Genomic DNA, 18,667 nt, shown 5'->3' on the forward strand with positions numbered 1-18,667 from the left:
TACAATAATGGTATATATATATATATATATATATATATATATATATATATATATATATATATATATGCTTATATTATATATATATATATATATATATATATGTAATAAGATTTCACATCTTACAAGCCATGTGTTCTGAATGATATTCATTCCTTAAGTGCACACTACAACCTTTATTTATCACATGTAAAACAACAGATTTACTCAAGGTACTGTAAAAATCATGAAATATCAATATCATTTTAATATCTTTGAAGGCTTAAAAAATATTTTTTTTTATATGTTTTAATTATGATGGAAAACAAAAGATATGAACTCTGTTGCCAACTAGTCAACACCCTATATATCTTGGCACCACTATATCACAGAGGCACTGGGGTGGGTATTGTGTATTGAGGCCCTTAGGGGCCCCTCAGGATAAGGGTATTGTAGAGGCATGCTGTGTGGGCTCTTTTTTTTACTTGTGGCAGTTTAGGGGCCCCTCCAATATCTCAGTACCACCATAATGTGAAGACACGATGGTGGGTTATTTTTAATAAAGCGGCCCTTTGTCGGCCCTTGGGGACCCCTGACATATCTCAGAACCAGGCATAAGAGTGGGTTCCTTTGACTCATGCCATCACACACAAAAATCCAGCATAATGGTCATGAGTGTTGCGCTGACAAACACCACTCAAGTTTTCTTCAGAAAGTGTCACTATTTTGGAATCTTTTTTATATTCCAATTACTTGTAAATTACATGTAATGTGTCATCAGGGAAAAATACAAAACGATAGCCAGAGGACCGTCGTGTTTATGTCTTCACATGTGATTCCAAGAGACGTGTGCTGAAGAAGATTGGCTCAACTTTGTAGCCATCACTCCGGCTGGGAGGGACTTGAATTCGCTCTTGTTTAGTTCTCAATGGATGCCGACATCAGCCGCGACACGCGATCAGATGCAAAACATAGCACGTTTTCTGCGCGAGCGAACGGCGGAATATGAGTGTCGTGATTGTGGATCGCTATGAAGACGTGCGAGGATTGTGTTTAGTCTGATGAAGCCAGATGTGCTGCATGGCCTGACAGAGCGACAGACAGACAGAGGGCATCATCTGTTTATAAACACACATCCCTTCATACAGAGGAGCCGCACGGGAGGATTGATGCACCCTTTCCAGTGGTGCAACGGTAAGATTACACATATCCTTCCTGTGATATTATAGGGTTTTATAGGCTGCTATATTAAAACAATAAAAGATGAAGCTTGAGGGTTGACTGGGCTCACTGACACAAACACCGTGTTCATAACAAAGAGATGTGGGTATATGGGTCAATGACAAGGCTCTGAAATGACGAAAAGGAGAAATATTTTTAAAAATCTAGTTTAAAACGCACGCACCAGGTCTTAGAAATGTAATATTTGTATCCATATTGGTTTCATACATTTTGAAAAACGATTACTCCTTATTCTTAAAAAAAAAAAAAAACTGTAAACTTCAAATACTACTTTCTTTTTAAACTTGAATACACTTTAAGGGCAAGTTTTAAAAAATGTTTTCCAGGGTGTTTTTTTTTTTTTTTACTACTATCATGCATTTTTGAGTCATGAATATCTAATAATATATATGAAATTGGTTACATCATTTGACTTAAAGAATATGACTAAAAGGTCAAAATATCGAATATGTTTAGCAAACTTCATGCCCTTGACATGCAGTGATTGGTCTAAAGGGATTCTCTCTGTTTTATGGTTTTATTGTCAGGTTATAAAAATGGCCTCATTCGTGTTCGTAACACCACACTGACTTTGATTTGGTAGACAAAATTAATATTAATTACAATATTAATTACAATTATAATTCATGGGTCACATAATTATAATTATGTGACCCTGGACCACAAAACCAGTCTTAAGTGTCAATTTTTCAAAAAAGAGATTTATAAATCATCTGAAAGTTGAATAAATAATCTTTCCATTGATGTATGGTTTATTAGGATCGGACAATATTTGGCCGAAATACCACTATTTGAAAATCTGGAATCTGAGAGTGCAAAAAAATCTTAATATTGAGAAAATCACCATTGAAGTTGTCCAAATGAATTCTTAACAATGCATATTACTCATCAAAAATTAAGTTTTGATATATTTACGGTAAGAAATTTACAAAATATCTTCATGGAACATGAGCTTTACTTAATATCCTAATAATTTTTGGCACAAAAGAAAAATTGATAATTTTGACCCATACAATGTTTTTTTGGCTATTGCTGCAAATGTACCCCAGCGACTTAAGAGTGCTTTTGTGCTCCAGGGTAACATATGACTTATTTATTGTTATAAATATACGAATGACGCCAATAAACAATATAATAAAATAATAGCATTGCTAATAATTTAAAAGAAAACATTGCATTTTCTTCCCGAAAACATCTTTATCATTGAACAGATGTATTTAAGCATTTTTATTGTATTTTTAATGTATTTTTGAATAACTTAAAAGATACAGACAAAAGTGTCATATTACTAACCCATAAACAATATCTATTTTCATATAATACAAAGATTTATTATAGTCACTCTCCAGCTGTTATATGAACATGTACCAGTTAAAGGAGCATAGATTAAATGATTGACAGCTCGTTTTGTCACCTCACACTCACTTTAAATGATTTTCACACTTAAAGAGACACACAGCCTGATAGAATAGATATTTCAATAGACTATTCAATATTTCCCACATGAAAGTTGTTGGATTTGATACAGATCTGCTTATCATTCTATCTAGATTATTGAGATTCATTGAGGGCTGTAATATTTTCTTTAATATTTATAGGTCAGTCCATGTTTGTCTTGAAAGCGCCTCACAGATGAGAGCCCTCTATAATCTCGTGGGGTTGTTAATATTTCATGAAAATCTCAGTGAAAAAGCTTTGAAAGAACTGAAATGCACATTTTGGGTCTGCTTTATGTGAAAAAGCAGCCATTTGTATGCTTTTGTGTTCCACAGGAGAAAGAAAGAGGGCAAATAATCACAGAATTTAAATTTTGATACATGATAACAATTATAAATAATATGAAGCCATTTATGATTTAGATTCATGGAAGTATTGTCTATGTTGCTGCATCTTTTTGATATCAGAGAACAGGAAGCGCCCATCTTTTGCACACTGCACACCGGCATCATACTCGCAAAATAGGTCAGCAGGTTTGCAAAGAGCTCTGCTGGCAAATGTGTTGTTTGTTTAAGGATCTGTTTTGCCAACACAAAAAGCACAGTTTAAATCCCAAGAAGGGGTGACTCAACCCTGCTTGATCAGTGTTGTCCCTCACCCTGCGGGACGGCCTCCGCAGATGGCTTTCTGTTACTGAAGCAAATGTGTCTGTTAAATGGCAAGCAACTCTAGTGACCTACATTTATATGCCTTCTTATGCTCTCTTCCACACAGCCCTTATCTCACCTCCTGTTTGATTTTTATTTATGTTGTATCACGAACAGTACAAACTCTTGTGAAAAAGAAGTGCGCTTATTGAATGTGCAAATCTTATATGTATTTATTTTTTTAAATGTACTTGCAGATAATATAATATTATTGAAATAAATGGCATCTTAAGAGTACTTAAAAGGATATACTGTTCTTAACACACTTTTTTAATGTGCCAACTAACATACTAAATCACATGTAAAGAACTTGAATAAAATTTCAACTGTATTGTGTTATTTGATATTACATTTACAGCTGATATATGTACTAAATTGTAACTTCATCATTACAAATGTGTAACTAATTACAAATGTATTTAAATACATGACATAGATGTTTCAATAGAAATAGAAGCAGATACTGTAGAGAAGGAAAAGAGCACACTGATAAACAATTACTAAACAGCTGACTGCGATCATTTGCAAGGATTTGCTAATATTTACACATTAAACAAAAGAATTGGAATGAGGGGAAGCCTATTTTAAATCAGTTGCCAATAATATATTCAAAAGACTTTATTGAGGTTCTTGAGGCCATTATCAGTTGTTTTGTCAGCAGGGAGTGAGTGTGAGAATGAAGTGGAGATACTGAGACTCCGGGAGTGCTTGGCTATCGATTTCTTTCAAGGAAGCGCAACTCTACTAGAGACAGACGCGTCTCACTTTCGGTAGAAATGATGTTAAATGACAATGTTATTGATTTTCACTGGTTCAAGTAACTTGTGAAATGCTGACAGAGACTGCAGAAATGAAACAGCCTGTGTTTATCGGTTTCTTTTCTTTTCAGCCTCGTACAAGAGGAACAAGTGCATGCCATCCAAATGTGTTTCTGCAATTATATTCTCAGAAAATGATGCACTAATATGGGTTTACCAGCGCTAGGTTCTGAAATTTTTATGTAAAGTTCTTGCACACATACATTTGTGCTTGAATTGTAGAAATGTACAAAAATATTGTTAACATAACATTGATAATAATAAGAAATGTTTCTTGAGCAGCAAATCAGCATATTAGAATGATTTCTGAAAGATCATGTGACACTGAAGACTGGAGTAATGATGCTAAAAATACAGCTTTACATCACAGGAATAAATTACATTTTATAATATATTACAGTAGAAAACAGTTATTTTAAATTGCAATAATATTTCAAAATATTTAATCCAGCCTCTGTGAGCATAAGAGACTTCTTTCGAAAACATTTTAAAGTCCAAAAAAAATTTAAAAAATAAATACAATTACAATTTTTATAATCTGATGAAATGTCATTGAGCGTCCTCCCGATTGTTTTGTACAAGCAGCTAACAAATGCCTGTGAGCATAATGAAGGTCTACAATCTATTCATTATTAGCAGAGTGGTTTAGGCACTTCTTCTCCTGAACAATGTGAACACAGCAAGTGGGGAAGTTATACCAGGCACTCGTCCAATCACAGGTCACAGATGTGTTACTAAAGAATGCAATGTCTTGCTGTTTGCTTGGACAGCAAAACCAGCCTATGTATGTTGTGTAATGGTGTGGCAATGCTTGGTGGAATTTTCTTTCAGCGAGAGATTATTCAGGAGTTACTGAGGTAAAATTAGATCAGCATTATAAAAGTGTAGCAGCGACCCAAAGGATAATTGAGAAGTCGGAGAGTTTTAATTCATTCATCAGGTCCAAGATCTATTTTCCTTGCTTTTTTTTTTTTTTTAGTAAATATCAAAATTATGATGGTGTTCCCATCATGCACTGGGGCATGAATTATTACAGTAATAAGGTTGAATTTTTTACTTTATTTGAGTTGTATGTGTTTTATGGTTGCTTTTATTGTTAGGTTTAGTAAACTTGTTGTTTTGTGACATCTGTAGTTAATTTCTACTCAAAATGACCCATTCACACTCAAACACTATCCACTGATTGTTACCATCATATTGTGTACCAAGTATTGAGATCTCTGCGTCCATCTGGGTATTAACTACTGTATATTGTGTAGACATATTATCTTAGAAAGTGTAACAAGCTGTCTATTGCCTTGTTAACTTAAATGTTTCTAAGTAAACCATATGCATTAATAGCATAACTTTTTAGAGTAAAGTTGACAAACAATGATTGAGTAAAATGTACTTTAGTGTTGTTTAAATAGAAATTACTCAACAAACTCTAACTTGCCAAATTAAATTTACTTATTCTCTTTGTTAATTTTACATAACTTTGTAGATTTGACTATACTTACATTTACTTAAAAAATATGTGCAAAAACTTGCAAAAGTAAATTTTACTTTTTTAAATATTTACAAAAAAGTAAAACTTATATTCACTTTTTGTTTTATTATCAAAGCCCAACATTTATGAAATAAGTGAAACACCTTTGATTTAAATGTCCTAACACTACCATTGCACAATATTATTTATCATATCATATACTGATCAACAATACAGTAATATTGTGATATATTATTACAATCTAAAATAACTGTTTTTTATTTGAATATATATTAAAATGTAATTTATTTCTGCAATGCAAAGCTGAATTTTCAGCATCATTATTCCAGTTTTCTGTCACATGATCTTCAGAAATATTAGAAATACAGGCATTTGTAATGCCTGTTCAAAAGCGTATCATGTTAACACAATATCTTTTAAATAATCAAATAGCATTTTTTGATTCTTGAGCAGCAGTGGTAGCAAAGCTATTTTTAAAATTGGTAGCTACTGATGGTATACTGATTCTTGAGCAGCAGTGGTAGCCGCTATGCTAAGAAAACAGGCTTTGTTAGGCATCATGAGGGTAAGCTAGCAGGCTAATCAACTAATGCTATATGAAAAGCTAGTCGCTAAACCTGTTAGCTTGTGGGGTAACTGAAAAAAAAAACAGAACAACAAATATTTAATGTGACTATTTTTAGCTTCCATATGTAATATAGGCTATAAAACATTAATTTTCATATTTATACAGTTAAGAAGACATACATAATGAAAGTGATTTTGTAGGATCACACTTCACACATTAACGCAAATATCTATTCAACCAAGCACATGGCAGCAACTTAATGCATTTAGGCATGTAGATATGGTCAAGACAATCTTCCGAAGTTGAAACCGAGCATCAGAATGGAGATGAAAGGAGATTTAAGTGGCTTTGAATGTGGCATGGTTGTTGGTGTTAGATGGACTGGTCTGAGTATTTCATAAACTGCTGATCTGCTGAAATTTTTCTTGCACAACCATCTCCAGGATTTACAGAGAATGGACTGAAAAAGAGAAAATATCCAGCGAGCGGCAGTTCTGTGGCTGAAAATGCCGATGCCAGAGGTCAGAGGAGAATTGCCAGACTGGTTTGAGCTGATAGAAAGGCAACAGTAACTCAAACAACCACTGATATTGTGTGGACATTTCCATGCCCCTAATATGAGGGAGCGCAATTTTATTGTGTGTGTTTTTTTGTTTTACTTGTATGTCATATGGGCTCATGGGAAGTCGTTTTTGTTTGTTTTTGGTGTAGGTCATATGGACTCTTTGCCGTCATTTGAAATAGCCTTCCTGTGAGAACGCTTTAACCTGCAGACTAAAAACCAACCCACGGCAACAGTGTAAAAATAAACAAATTCCGCGGGAAATGTGCAGAATTGGCAACCCTGTCCAGCACCTTGTTGAATCTATGCCTCAAAGAATTAAAGGGATAGTTCACCCAAAGATGAAAATTACCCTATGATTACTCACTCTCACGCTGTTATGAAATACCACACTCAGAGACAAGATGGAACGTTAACCCAAAAGGTGTGTTTATTAACAGTTTTGTAGCAATGGATAATGCAAGGTGAGTTCAAGTAAATAGACAGTCTTGGGTGAATTAATGAAGATATTGATGAGTGTTTTCTTTGTTTTACCAGAGGTGGAGACCACACAGACAATTGATGAGCTGATGGAGATTGCCAGAGGTGGGGGACAGGTGAGTACAGCAGGTTTGGAGTGAAGAGATCGAGGGAGACGGTGGAGAACATGAGGGAGACAAAGGAGATCTTGGAAGAAGGTAAGTAGGAGATCGCGGGTAAGTAGAGCATACGTTTTGTGTCCTTAATCCACAAGGGAGACCACCAGATAAGGTGGCTATGGCAGAAGGTACAGATGTAATCCAGCCTATCTCCTGGATCTTCGTTTCGCTCTTCGGTTTTGTTTGGTTCTGGGTACGATCCGCTCTTCGGTTTTGTTTGCTGGTGGGTACATTTTTGTGGTTTTGGGGCGTGTGGTGAAGAAGGCCCATCTGGTCTGCCTGTAATTTAGCCATTTAGCATAATGTAGGTATTCAAGATTCCAATGATCAGTGAGCACTACAAACGAGTGGCACCCACCTCCAGTCAGTTTCTCTATTCCTCCAGGGATAGCTTGATGGCCAGAAGCTCCCGGTTCCCAATGTCATAATTTTGCTCTACCAGTTATAGCTTTCTGGAGAAGAAGGCACATGGATGGAGTCGAGGAAGAGTACCCTGCTGCTGTGACTAAATGGCACCAACTCCTAAGGTAGAAGCATTCACTTCCATGACAAAGGGCTTCTCAGGATTGGGTTGGATCAGGAGAGGTGCTGAGGTGAAGGCTTGTTGGAGACTTGTGCCTGTGTGGGCCAGGATTTGATAGGTTCCACCTTCCTTTCGTCCATTTTGATACATTTGGAACTGATGATATCCGAGGAACTGAATGGAGGACAGATGAAAGGTACATTTCTCAGCTTTGAGATAAAGTTGGTGCTCGTAAAGCTTCTTGAGGACCTCTGTAACATGCTGGCGATGTCCGGCCTCGTTCCGGGAGTACACTAGGATGTCATCGATATATACCAGGACGAACACATGGAGGTACTCCCAGAACACCTCATTCATGTATCCCTAGAATCTGGAGGGGGCGTTGAATAGTCCATAGGGCATGACCAAGTACTCATAGTGGCCAGTAGGGATCACAAAGGCAGTCTTCCTCCCCCTCACATATCTGGATGAGGTTGTAAGCACTCCTGAGATCCAACTTGGTGAAGATCCGAGCTCCATTAAGTTGTTCCAGGGCTGCAGGGATGAGAGGAAGAGGGTAACGGAGTTGAACTGTTATCTTGTTGAAAGCCTGGTGCAAGGCTGCAAGCCTCCGTCCTTCTTAGCATAAAAGAAAAACCTGGAAGCAGCAGAGGAAGTGGATGGATGGATGTAGCCTTGTTGCAATGCTTCCTCGATATACTGCTCCATGGCATTCTGTTTGGGGATGGAGAGAGGATACATCTTGCCTCTGGGCACTGGTTCACCGGGCAGGATGTCGATAGCACAGTCCCATGGTCTATGAGGTGGTAGTTGAGAGGCTCGTTCTGGGCAGAAAACATCACTGAAGTGGGCATAACATGATGGAATATCCACAGATTGCTTCTTGACAGGGCTTTCGATGGAGGTGGAGTTCAGAGGCAGAACTGGGGTCAGGGAGACTGGTTGAGGCAGTTGAGGGAAACAATCCTTGCCCCACTTTAGGACTTCGCCGGTGGACCACGAGATGGTAGGGTTGTGTGAAACGAGCCAGGGGTGCCCTAGAACGATCCCAGTGGTAGAGTTTTCTAGAACCAACAGACAAATGTCCTCGGTATTTAGCTGACCGACCTAAAGCTGGAGTGGAGTCAATGCAGTATCAAACTTTTCCCAGACTAAGGGGACCACCAGTGATGGATTGAATCATGTATTGAATGTGGTTTACTTTTTTTTTGAGCTGGAGTTGGTTGTATGGTTTACTTTTTTTTTCCGAATCTGCTAGTAATGAGCTACTTTGGTGTCTGATAATGTTTATGGTGGGAGTTAATTTGGTTTTGTATTGGGGTTTTTTGTTTTTTTGTTGTGGATTGTTATTGCCTTGAATGAGGTGGTCTTTCTTTTAGGAGGTTGTTTTTTTTTGAGTTGGTTATTTTAATCTTGTATAAGGTTCATTCCATGTTGAGTGAATGGGTTGCTGATCCGTTTTGCTGCCATGGAGATTCAGCCAACTGGTGCATTTGACCTGAGAGTGAATGGGTGTTTGGAGTGAGTATTAGGGAGATTTTGGATGTTTTTTTAGGTATCGATGTTGCTGCAGCTCTAGGATAAGTGAACACTGTAGGAGGTACCAGTTGCATTTATCCGCCGAGCCAGAGTAGGGTGCTGGATTGACCATGGTAATGGCAGTGTAGATGGGTGCCGAAGAAGTTGCTGTTGCGGAAACTGGTGATGGTGATGCAGTGGGAGTGTAAACAGGTGTGCTGAGGACCTTGCAGAGAGAATCCACCAGCTCCTGGAAGGGATCCACAACTGCCAGGTTCATGTTGTTATGGTCTGGCCTTCTGTCATGGAATACCACACTCGGAGATAAGATGGAATGTTAACACAACAGGTGTGTTTATTGACAGTTTTGTAGCAATGGATAATGGCAGTTGAGTTCAAGCACATAGACAGTCTTGGGTGAATTAATGGAGATACTGATGAGTGTTTTACTTGTTTTACCAGAGGTGGAGACCACACACAGAATTGATGAGTTGATGGAGATTGCCAGAGGTGGGGGACAGGTGAGTATAGCAGGTTTGGAGTGAAGAGATCGAGGGAGATGGTGGAGAATGTGAGGGAGACGAAGGAGATCTTGGAAGGAGGTAAGTAGAAGAACGCGGGTAAGTAGAGCGTACATTTTAAGTCCTTAACCCACAAGGGAGACCAGACAATGAGGCAGTGAAGAGCTTATAGTGCTGGCTGGGTAATGATATGATCCGTGACAGGTGTGACGGATTAGAATTCTGGTGATTGAGTGCATTGAGTGGTGGATGAGCCAGGTCTGGCCATGACACATGAAATCATAACTGTATATGACTTTCTTCTTTCAGACAAATACAGTCAAAGTTATATTTAAAAATGTCCTGGCTCTTCCAAGCTTTATAATGGCAGAGATTTTGAAGTCCAATTAAGTGCATCCATCCATAATAAAAAATGCTTCACATGGCTCCGGGGGGTTAATAAAGGCCTTTTGAAGCGAATCAATGCATTTGTGTAAGAACAATATACATATTTAAAACTGCAATCTCTAGTTTATGCTAACTGTCGTACGCATGTTCTCAATAGAATAGCATAGGACGTAGACGTAGCATAAGCTTCGGTGAGAAGTGATGAACGTGGAAACTGAGGAGAGAGCAAAACAAAACACTGGTCATGAATTAGAAGTATAAAACGACAATTTGTAAAGAAAAATGCCAGAGGATTTTGAAATATGCCAATGGTTTTTTTATGTCTATAGTGGATAGGTTTTTTTTTTGATGTATAGATTATTTTGTTCTTGGATGTTTATAATGTTTTAAATATGGCTGTTTTTATTGTTTGAAATATTTGATTCACTTCAGAAGGCTTTTATTAATCCCACGGAGCTGTGTGGAGCACTTTTTATGATGGATGGATGGACTTTATTGGACTGCCATTATTTTTCTTGGATAGACTTATTTTATTGCTTCGGAATTGTTTGGAGCACCATTTTTATGATGGATGGATGGACTTTATTGGACTGCCATTATTCATGGGGTAAGTTTATTTTTTGGGTGAACTGTCCCTTTAAGGCATTTTTGAAACCAAAAAGGATTTGTTGTGTTTGTGTTAAGAAACAGTCATGGAAGTGAGCTCTCTTTAAGTACACTTAAGTGGAATTTTATTTCCGTTATATTAATTGAAAGTGCAGTTTTTAAAGTATATATTTTTAAGATTCAAAGTACACTAAAAGTATACATTCATTCAGTACAGTTAAACACACATTTTTTTCACAAGGGATGGTCCAAAGGGCCACTGGATTCTGCAGGGTGAATCTTTCACAATGCTGGAACCAAATTCTAATGATGTAATGATAGTTAGCAGTCAGTTCACACACCTGCGTTTCCTCTTGCAGAGAATCTAGACACACAAAAAACCCTTAACGTTTCCTGTTTTTGGCCAGTGAATGGTGGACTCAAGTCTGAAACACTGTTAGATTAGTCATCAAACTTGTACTCAGATGAGAGGAGAGCTATTTGTGTGCTCTAATACAGACATGTAACTGATTAGTTCTGTTTGAATGATGTGTTTTTTTCATGTTATATGTGTTACTGATGAGATTTCACTGCTTGTATAGGGTGCTTCTGCGGTTTGGGACTGATTTACTCCAATAAGACCTGCACTATGCCATCCGTCACCTTCCAGGACCTTCCTCTCAATATCTATATCGTGATCTTCGGCACAGGCATCTTCGTCTTCGTACTTAGCCTCATATTCTGCTGCTATTTTATAAGGTGAGTCTGATCTCACTCACACACATGAACACACACACAGGTATTGTCTTGCACACAGGCATATGTATCTTACTGATTAGCTGTAGGACAATACTGTGACGGTCCGGCAGTGAAAGTCAACAGGAAATTGCATTGTTGAAGATACACATGCAGACGTCAACAGGACGCTTCATGTCAGCACCACATTAGATGAGCTGTTATTAATGAAACTATTGTATTAAAGGTCAAAACAAACCGCCTCAAATATCCCGCCCTTTTCTTTTCTTTTTCGCTTTTCTTTTTTTCTTTCCTTATCTATTCAACCTTTTCTTCTTTTCTACCTATTTCTCTTTTCTTTTTTCTTTCTTTTCTTTTTTCTTTTCTTTTCTATTTTATTTTCTTCCTATTTCTCTTTTCTTTTTTCTTCTTTCCTTTTCTATGCTACCTTTTTTCATTTTTTTCTTTTCTATCCTGTCCAATTCTATTGATTTTTTTCTTTCCTTTAATTATCTGACCTTTTATTCTTTTATTTTCATTTCTACCTATTTTTCTTTTCTTTTCTACCTTTTTTCTTTTGTTTTCTTTCTTTCTTTTGTATTCTTTTATTTTCATTTCTACCTATTTTTCTTTTCTTTTCTTTTTCTTTTTTTCTACCCATTTCCTTTTTTCTTTTGTTTTCTTTCTTTCTTTCTTTTCTACATATTTCTCTTTTCTTTCTTTTCTTTTCTTTTTTCTACCCATTTCTCTTTTCTTTTCTTTTCTTTTCTTCTTTTCTACTTATTTCTATTTTCTTTTCTGCCTATTTCTTTCCTTATCTATGCTACCTTTTTTCCTTTTCTATCCTGTCAAATTCTATTGATTTATTTCCTTTCCTTCTATTATCTGACCTTTTATTCTTTTATTTTCATTTATTTTCTTTTCTACGTATTTTTATTTTATTTTCTTTAATTTTTTACCTATTTTTCTTTTCTTTTTTATTTATTTTTTTTTATTTTTTTCTTTTCTTTTTCTAAACCATACCCATATTCCCTTTTCTTTTCCTTTTCTTTTCTTTTTCTTTTCTTTCTTTCTTTTCTCTTCCCCTTTTCCTTTTCTTTTTTTTTTTTTTTTTTCTTTTTTTTTTTTTTTTTTTTTTTTTTTTTTTTATTTTTTGCTTTTTTCTTTTTTGTTTTTTTCTCTTTTCTTTTTTATTTTCTTTCCTTTCCTTCCTTTTTCTTCACGTCCTTTTCTTTTTTTCTTTTTGTTTTTTTTTCTTTTCTTCTTTTTTTTTTTTTCTGTTTTTTCTTTTCTTTTCTTTTCTTTTCTTTTCTTTTTCTTTTCTTTTCTTTTCTTTTCTTTTCTACTTATTTCTCTTTTCTTTTCTTTTCTTTTCTTTTCTTTTCTTTTCTTTTCTTTTCTTTTCTTTCTATCCAACATTTTTTCTTTTTCATGTCTTTGATCTATGTCTTTTATTTAAAACAATTGCAAAATGAAGTACAGTACATAAATTGCAAAACACAGAAGATGTCTATATTGTTATTTTAGTTTTTCCTCTCTTGGCACTTTTCTATTGGACAGCATGTAAATCATGTCAAATGCAGATAAAAGCCCTTGAAGAGCAGTGTGTGAACAAGTGTTCAGACCCTCAAGAGCTTGTGTCGTGAGCACCACACACTGCCGTGATGCAAATCAGTGATTCACCAGTAAAATTTAACTCCGTGATGCAAATCAGTGATTCACCAGTAAAATTTAACTCTGAAAATGACGCGCACGTATATTTATCACCATGTCTTATTTTGTTGTGTCCATGTTACAGATTCAGCTTCACTAAGTTTGATTTTATCCTGAATCCCTCTCCTAATATAGAGAAAGACCACCGCTACATCAGTCCGTTACAGTCCTTTATAGATTGCCCCTATTCATGTTTATTTACAGTGTAAGGAGCAAAAAGACTAATTGCACTGTATGCTAGTGGGATAAATTTTGATATTGCCAATTTTGTACGTGACTCAGCTTACAATGAAATATGAATAATATATAACATACAACATAATATACAACAATGCTGAAAATTGAGTGAATTATATGAACTATTTTGCATTTCTCATCATTTTTCAGTAACTGAATGCTTTATCTTTTCTTTTTGTCATCAATAGTAAATTGAGACATCAAGCCCAAAGTGAACGCTTTGGATACAGAGAGGTAAGATAGAGTAGGCAGAGATGCTTTAAAGAGGTCATCTCTTACATTTTTAGTTTGTTTAGTTTTTAGTTTTTAGTTTTTTCAAAATATAATGTTATAATCAAGGCTATTTGTACTAACTGTTAGCATATGTGTCAACTCCAGGTGATTTTAAAAGGAGACCCGAAGAAGCTGAATCTTCATGGGGTAAGAAACTGCCTTGTCTACTGTAGAAAAAAAACAAAAACAAAACAAAACAGGAACTATCAGGGATTCCCAGGCCTGGCATATGTGTATAGAAAGAAAATAAATTAAATAAATAAAATTAAAATATTAAATGTAATTTATTTCCTGTGTTGCAAAAACACTAGCAGAAAAATGTAATGGCATATGTTCAGTTAATATGTATTTTTGATCAAATAAATTTCAACTTTGGTGAGTGGGAAGTGACTTCTTTTCAAAAACATATAAAAAAGTATTCCAAACTTTTGGCCAGTAGTGTGTATATATAGATATATATATATATATATATATATATTCTATATATATATATATATATATATAGTTTTAAAACAATGAAAGTAATGTCACAATGTTATAAAATAACAACATATATTTCTTTACAGTAACCTTACTGTAACTACTTTACATAAACACACTGCAGAAGCCTCTAGTCACAGGACTGATCCAGTCATCCAGTGGCCAGCTGTAGTGTAATATAAAAGTCCACAAGCAAGTCAATCTCATCCTGATGTCCTTCTGACTGAATCCCATGATCATATGTGTTTTTAGTGTGCTGCTATATCTTTGAAAAGCTTTCAAGAGTTATTTATTTCCACCCATGTTTTTTTTCCTCATTGTTCTTTGTGTCTCCACATCCCTGTGGTGCATGTGACGTCCCTCCACAGCAGACCTGTGCTGTGTGTTTGGAGGACTTTAAGGTGAAAGATGAGCTGGGAGTGTTGCCATGCCAACATGCCTTTCACAGGAGGTGAGTAATGAGCTGGAGTCTAACAGCAGGTGTTCATAAAGCAGCAGCAGCATCCTGCTATTGTTAGCAGCTCTGTGAATGACAGGAGAGCAGACTTATCCTAGATACTTCATGTTTATATACACTGGTCTTTTTCTCATGAACATTTCCCTATTTAGATATTTCCAGATTATGTGCATCAAAAACCAAAAAAAAAGCTATCTGCAATGAAATATTTTGATTTATGCCCAAATGTTGAAAACCAAAAGAAAAACTATTTGTAATGAAATATTTTGATTTATGCCAAATTTGATTTCCTAAATATGTAGCCATTTATACTCATCATCATCACATACTTTTAAAAAGAAAACTTATTACTGAAATAAATGTACTTTAAAAGAATATACTTCAGTGCAAACTGCATGTTTTTCAGCCATGCTATTTAGAATTAAATGAAAATGTATCATTTTAATTTCTTTTAAATGTAATTAGTTGAACTTAAGAGTTATTTCTGAACCATTTAAATGCAATCTTATATGTAATTTCATAATTACTTCTATTGTTTTTGAAATATGGTTAAAGCGTACTCTTGAATTTACTGACAAGCATTTATGGTAAAGCAAAATATACTTTAAATCTTGAAAAGTACTCACCCTCAGGCCACGTAAGATGTAGATGAGTTTGTTACTTTATCAGAGCAGATTTGGATAAATGCAGCATTACATCACTTTCTCAGCAATGGATCCACTGCAGTGAATGGGTGCCGTCAGAATCCAAAACAGCTGATAAAAACATCACAGCAATCCACAAGTAATTCACACGACTCCAGTCCATCAGTTAACGTCCTGTGAAGTGAAAAGCTGTGTGTATGTAATAAACATCCATCACTGAGATGTTTTTAAGTTCAAACTGCTAAAATGTAAGTCCATAATCCACAATATTTCTTTCTCCAGTGAAAATTATTGTTTGTATGAGTGAGGGGAGTATTATGAAATAATGCACCGTTTACAAGCACCGTTTAGTATTATAAAGTTGTTATGAAGTATTTTGGTGTGTTTTGGATTTTTGATGTGAGAGGACAACGGGGATGGACTTTTTTCAGTTATTTATTTTTGATCATGCACTCGTTTCTTGGCCATTTAATGTTATAACATCTCGTTAGATTTGTTTCTTACAAACACGTCTCACTTCACAAGATGTTAATCGCTGGTATTGGTTTTTTGGCCATTTAATGTATTACTGTGATGTTTTTATCAGTTGTTTGGACTCTCATTCTGACGGCACCCATTCACTGCAGAGGATCCACTGGTGAGCAAGTGATGGCATGCTACATTTCTCCAAATCTTTAATGTCATTTCTATTGAAACTATTTAAATGCATTTGTATTTACCCTCTTGCAATGTAAAGTTGAATTTTAAGTACATTTAAAATATATTGACTTTAAAATAATACTGAATAACACACTACAGTTAAATTGCAGTACATGTGCTTTAGTATGTTACATCTAAATAAGTGTACTTCATTAAAGCACAACAAAAATGATTTCAACAATGATTTAAAATTTCAAGTAAAACTTTTAATTTGACATTATTACAAAGTACTTGAATGTTTTAAAAGAGTACTTAACCAGCCCTGTGATATAATCGGCTTCAACTTCCCATTTTAACATGAAGTACATCAACACAGGAATGAAAAAAGGGCAGATTTCAAGTCAAATGCAAAATACATGTTGGTCTGTGTGTCGGTAGGTGTGTGGTGAAGTGGCTGGAGGTGCGCTGCGTCTGCCCCATGTGTAATAAACCCCTGGCGGGATCCTCCGAGCAGCACCAGAGCATAGGCACACTGCTGGATGAGCTGGTGTAGCGCTCAGAAGCTTCTGGAAAAAGGGACAAGACTGACATCTGGCTTCAAGACTTTCTAAGGAGTCGTTTTTTACAAACATGAACAGACCTGACTCTGACTCTCACAACTTCTAGGCTAAGGCTTTGTATCTTTTGAGGAAGGAAGCCTTTAATTTAACATTGAATGCTAACAGGGCTGTTCAGTCTCAATGTCTGTTTGTATGCTAACCCACAAGGCTAACTCACCACTGGTTCCCTCAGGGATTCATAAGAGGGTTTTTAACTGATGAGTAAAATAAGGTCTGTGGGAAACACTAATTTGAGATTTATGAAGAATTTAAATTTGGAAACCCTCGAGTGCTTTATAAGCTCAAGTTGCTACACACAGTATGATCTACAACTACCACAAGGATGTGTGTTTACACACTTGACGAAACTAACAACCTTAGTATGTAGTCACTTTTTAAAGCACACAGAAGTTTTAAAATCTCATTTGAAGAATGAATGTGTGTGATTTGTGGTGTGTGCCAAACGGTGCCAAAATGAAATGTAACAGGCCACTAAAAAACAATTGTATCTCCTGTGAGAAACACTCTTGTCTTCTGGGTATTAGGAGTGCTAACTGATTATCTGTATTGTAAGTGCTCTACATCAGCATTTACAGCTGAGGAGGAAACAGGATTTACATCATCCAAGCACTGAACACTGCGACTGCGAGTGATAACATCACAGTGCACTGGGCCCAAAGAACTTTATCACAGTGTGTGTGTATGTGTGTGTGTGTGTTTTACAGCCATCAGTAGTAGTGACGGGTGTCTCATTCATTCTAGATTATGTGTGCACAAATCATGTCACTGTCTTAAGAGATTTTAAGCAAACACTACCACAGTTCCCTGAGTCACAGCCACAGAAATGAGCTGCCAGTGAAAACACAAGTGGCTTTCTTTTTGTATTTCAAGTTTTTGTGTTTGTTCACTTGTAATGTGGTTGCCATTGTTAATACCTTCAGTGTTTTAGTCAATGTTTTCATACTGAAAAAATGAACATTTTGAAAGCATTTTTTCTGTGCTGCATGTTTCAGTTTCTATTATGTGTGTGTGCAGCTGTCTTTTATACAACCTTTTAGCTAAGCAAAATATTTTTTAACAATGCATAAATTTCTGTTTAATATATGTGGTAGAACACGACCTTTTTTCATTATATTTAAGTATAAAAGTGGTCAACGGAAGGATGTGGAATGTGTCGTTTCATATATTTGATTATCATTTTACCTTTCCCTGAGCTAACGTAAAGGATTATTTCACCCAAATATAAACATCTGCTGACAAATAACTCATCCTCAGGCCATCCGAGATGTAGATGAGTTTGTTTCAGATATCAGTCATTTGTTCACCAATGGGTGCCATCAGAATGAGAGTATTCTCTCATAATTTCATCACATACATTGTAAAACAAACACAAAAATGAAGTCATTAATTTGTATAACCTTTGTAACAATTAATGCAAACATTTATACAAGAGTAAGAAGCATATTTCAAAGAAAAGACAGGATGAGGTACTAGGTTTAATACTAGCAAAACTTACAAGACCCAAGTAGAAGAATTATAGTACAGATTTCATCCAGTTAAACTTAAACCATTATAATATATATGTGTGTGTGTGTGTGTGTGTGTGTGTGTGTGTGTGTGTGTGTGTGTGTGTGTGTGTGTGTATTGTCTCTACAGTTTAAATCACTTAATATTTATTTCTTGTTTATTGAATTTTGCCCTGACACAAAGAAAAGTCTGCCACAGCCACCCTTACCAAAAAGTAGTATACTTCAAGTTTATTTTATTAAGTATACTTAAGTAAAGTTAAAGTATATTTAGACTTTTTGTAAGTATAAGTCAAGTATACTTAAATCTCATTTTAAGTATATTTCTGAGGAGTACATAAAGTCCATTTCTGAGAAGTACATAAAAAAGTAAACTAAAAGCATACTTTCTTA

General features: G+C 35.6%; 1 protein-coding gene across 2 annotated transcripts; it reads left to right on the forward strand.

Moving 5' to 3' along the window:
• The first annotated feature begins 661 nt into the window (after window positions 1-661).
• rnf122 (ring finger protein 122) lies at window positions 662-17,905 on the forward strand. Of its 2 annotated transcripts, none has more exons than XM_019105586.2 (6): window positions 662-1,170; window positions 11,574-11,730; window positions 13,845-13,890; window positions 14,035-14,076; window positions 14,781-14,860; window positions 16,588-17,905. In XM_019105586.2, the coding sequence occupies exons 1-6, from the start codon at window positions 1,038-1,040 to the stop codon at window positions 16,700-16,702; spliced, it is 573 nt and encodes a 190-aa protein (XP_018961131.1). In that variant the 5' UTR covers window positions 662-1,037; the 3' UTR covers window positions 16,703-17,905. The 2 variants fall into 2 exon arrangements, with proteins under 2 accessions (XP_018961131.1, XP_018961130.1); XM_019105585.2 differs by having other exon boundaries at window positions 682-1,170; window positions 14,778-14,860.
• The last annotated feature ends 762 nt before the right edge of the window (window positions 17,906-18,667 follow it).

This window comes from Cyprinus carpio, chromosome A8 (genome assembly GCF_018340385.1).
Source record: "Cyprinus carpio isolate SPL01 chromosome A8, ASM1834038v1, whole genome shotgun sequence".
Lineage (NCBI taxonomy): Eukaryota > Metazoa > Chordata > Actinopteri > Cypriniformes > Cyprinidae > Cyprinus > Cyprinus carpio.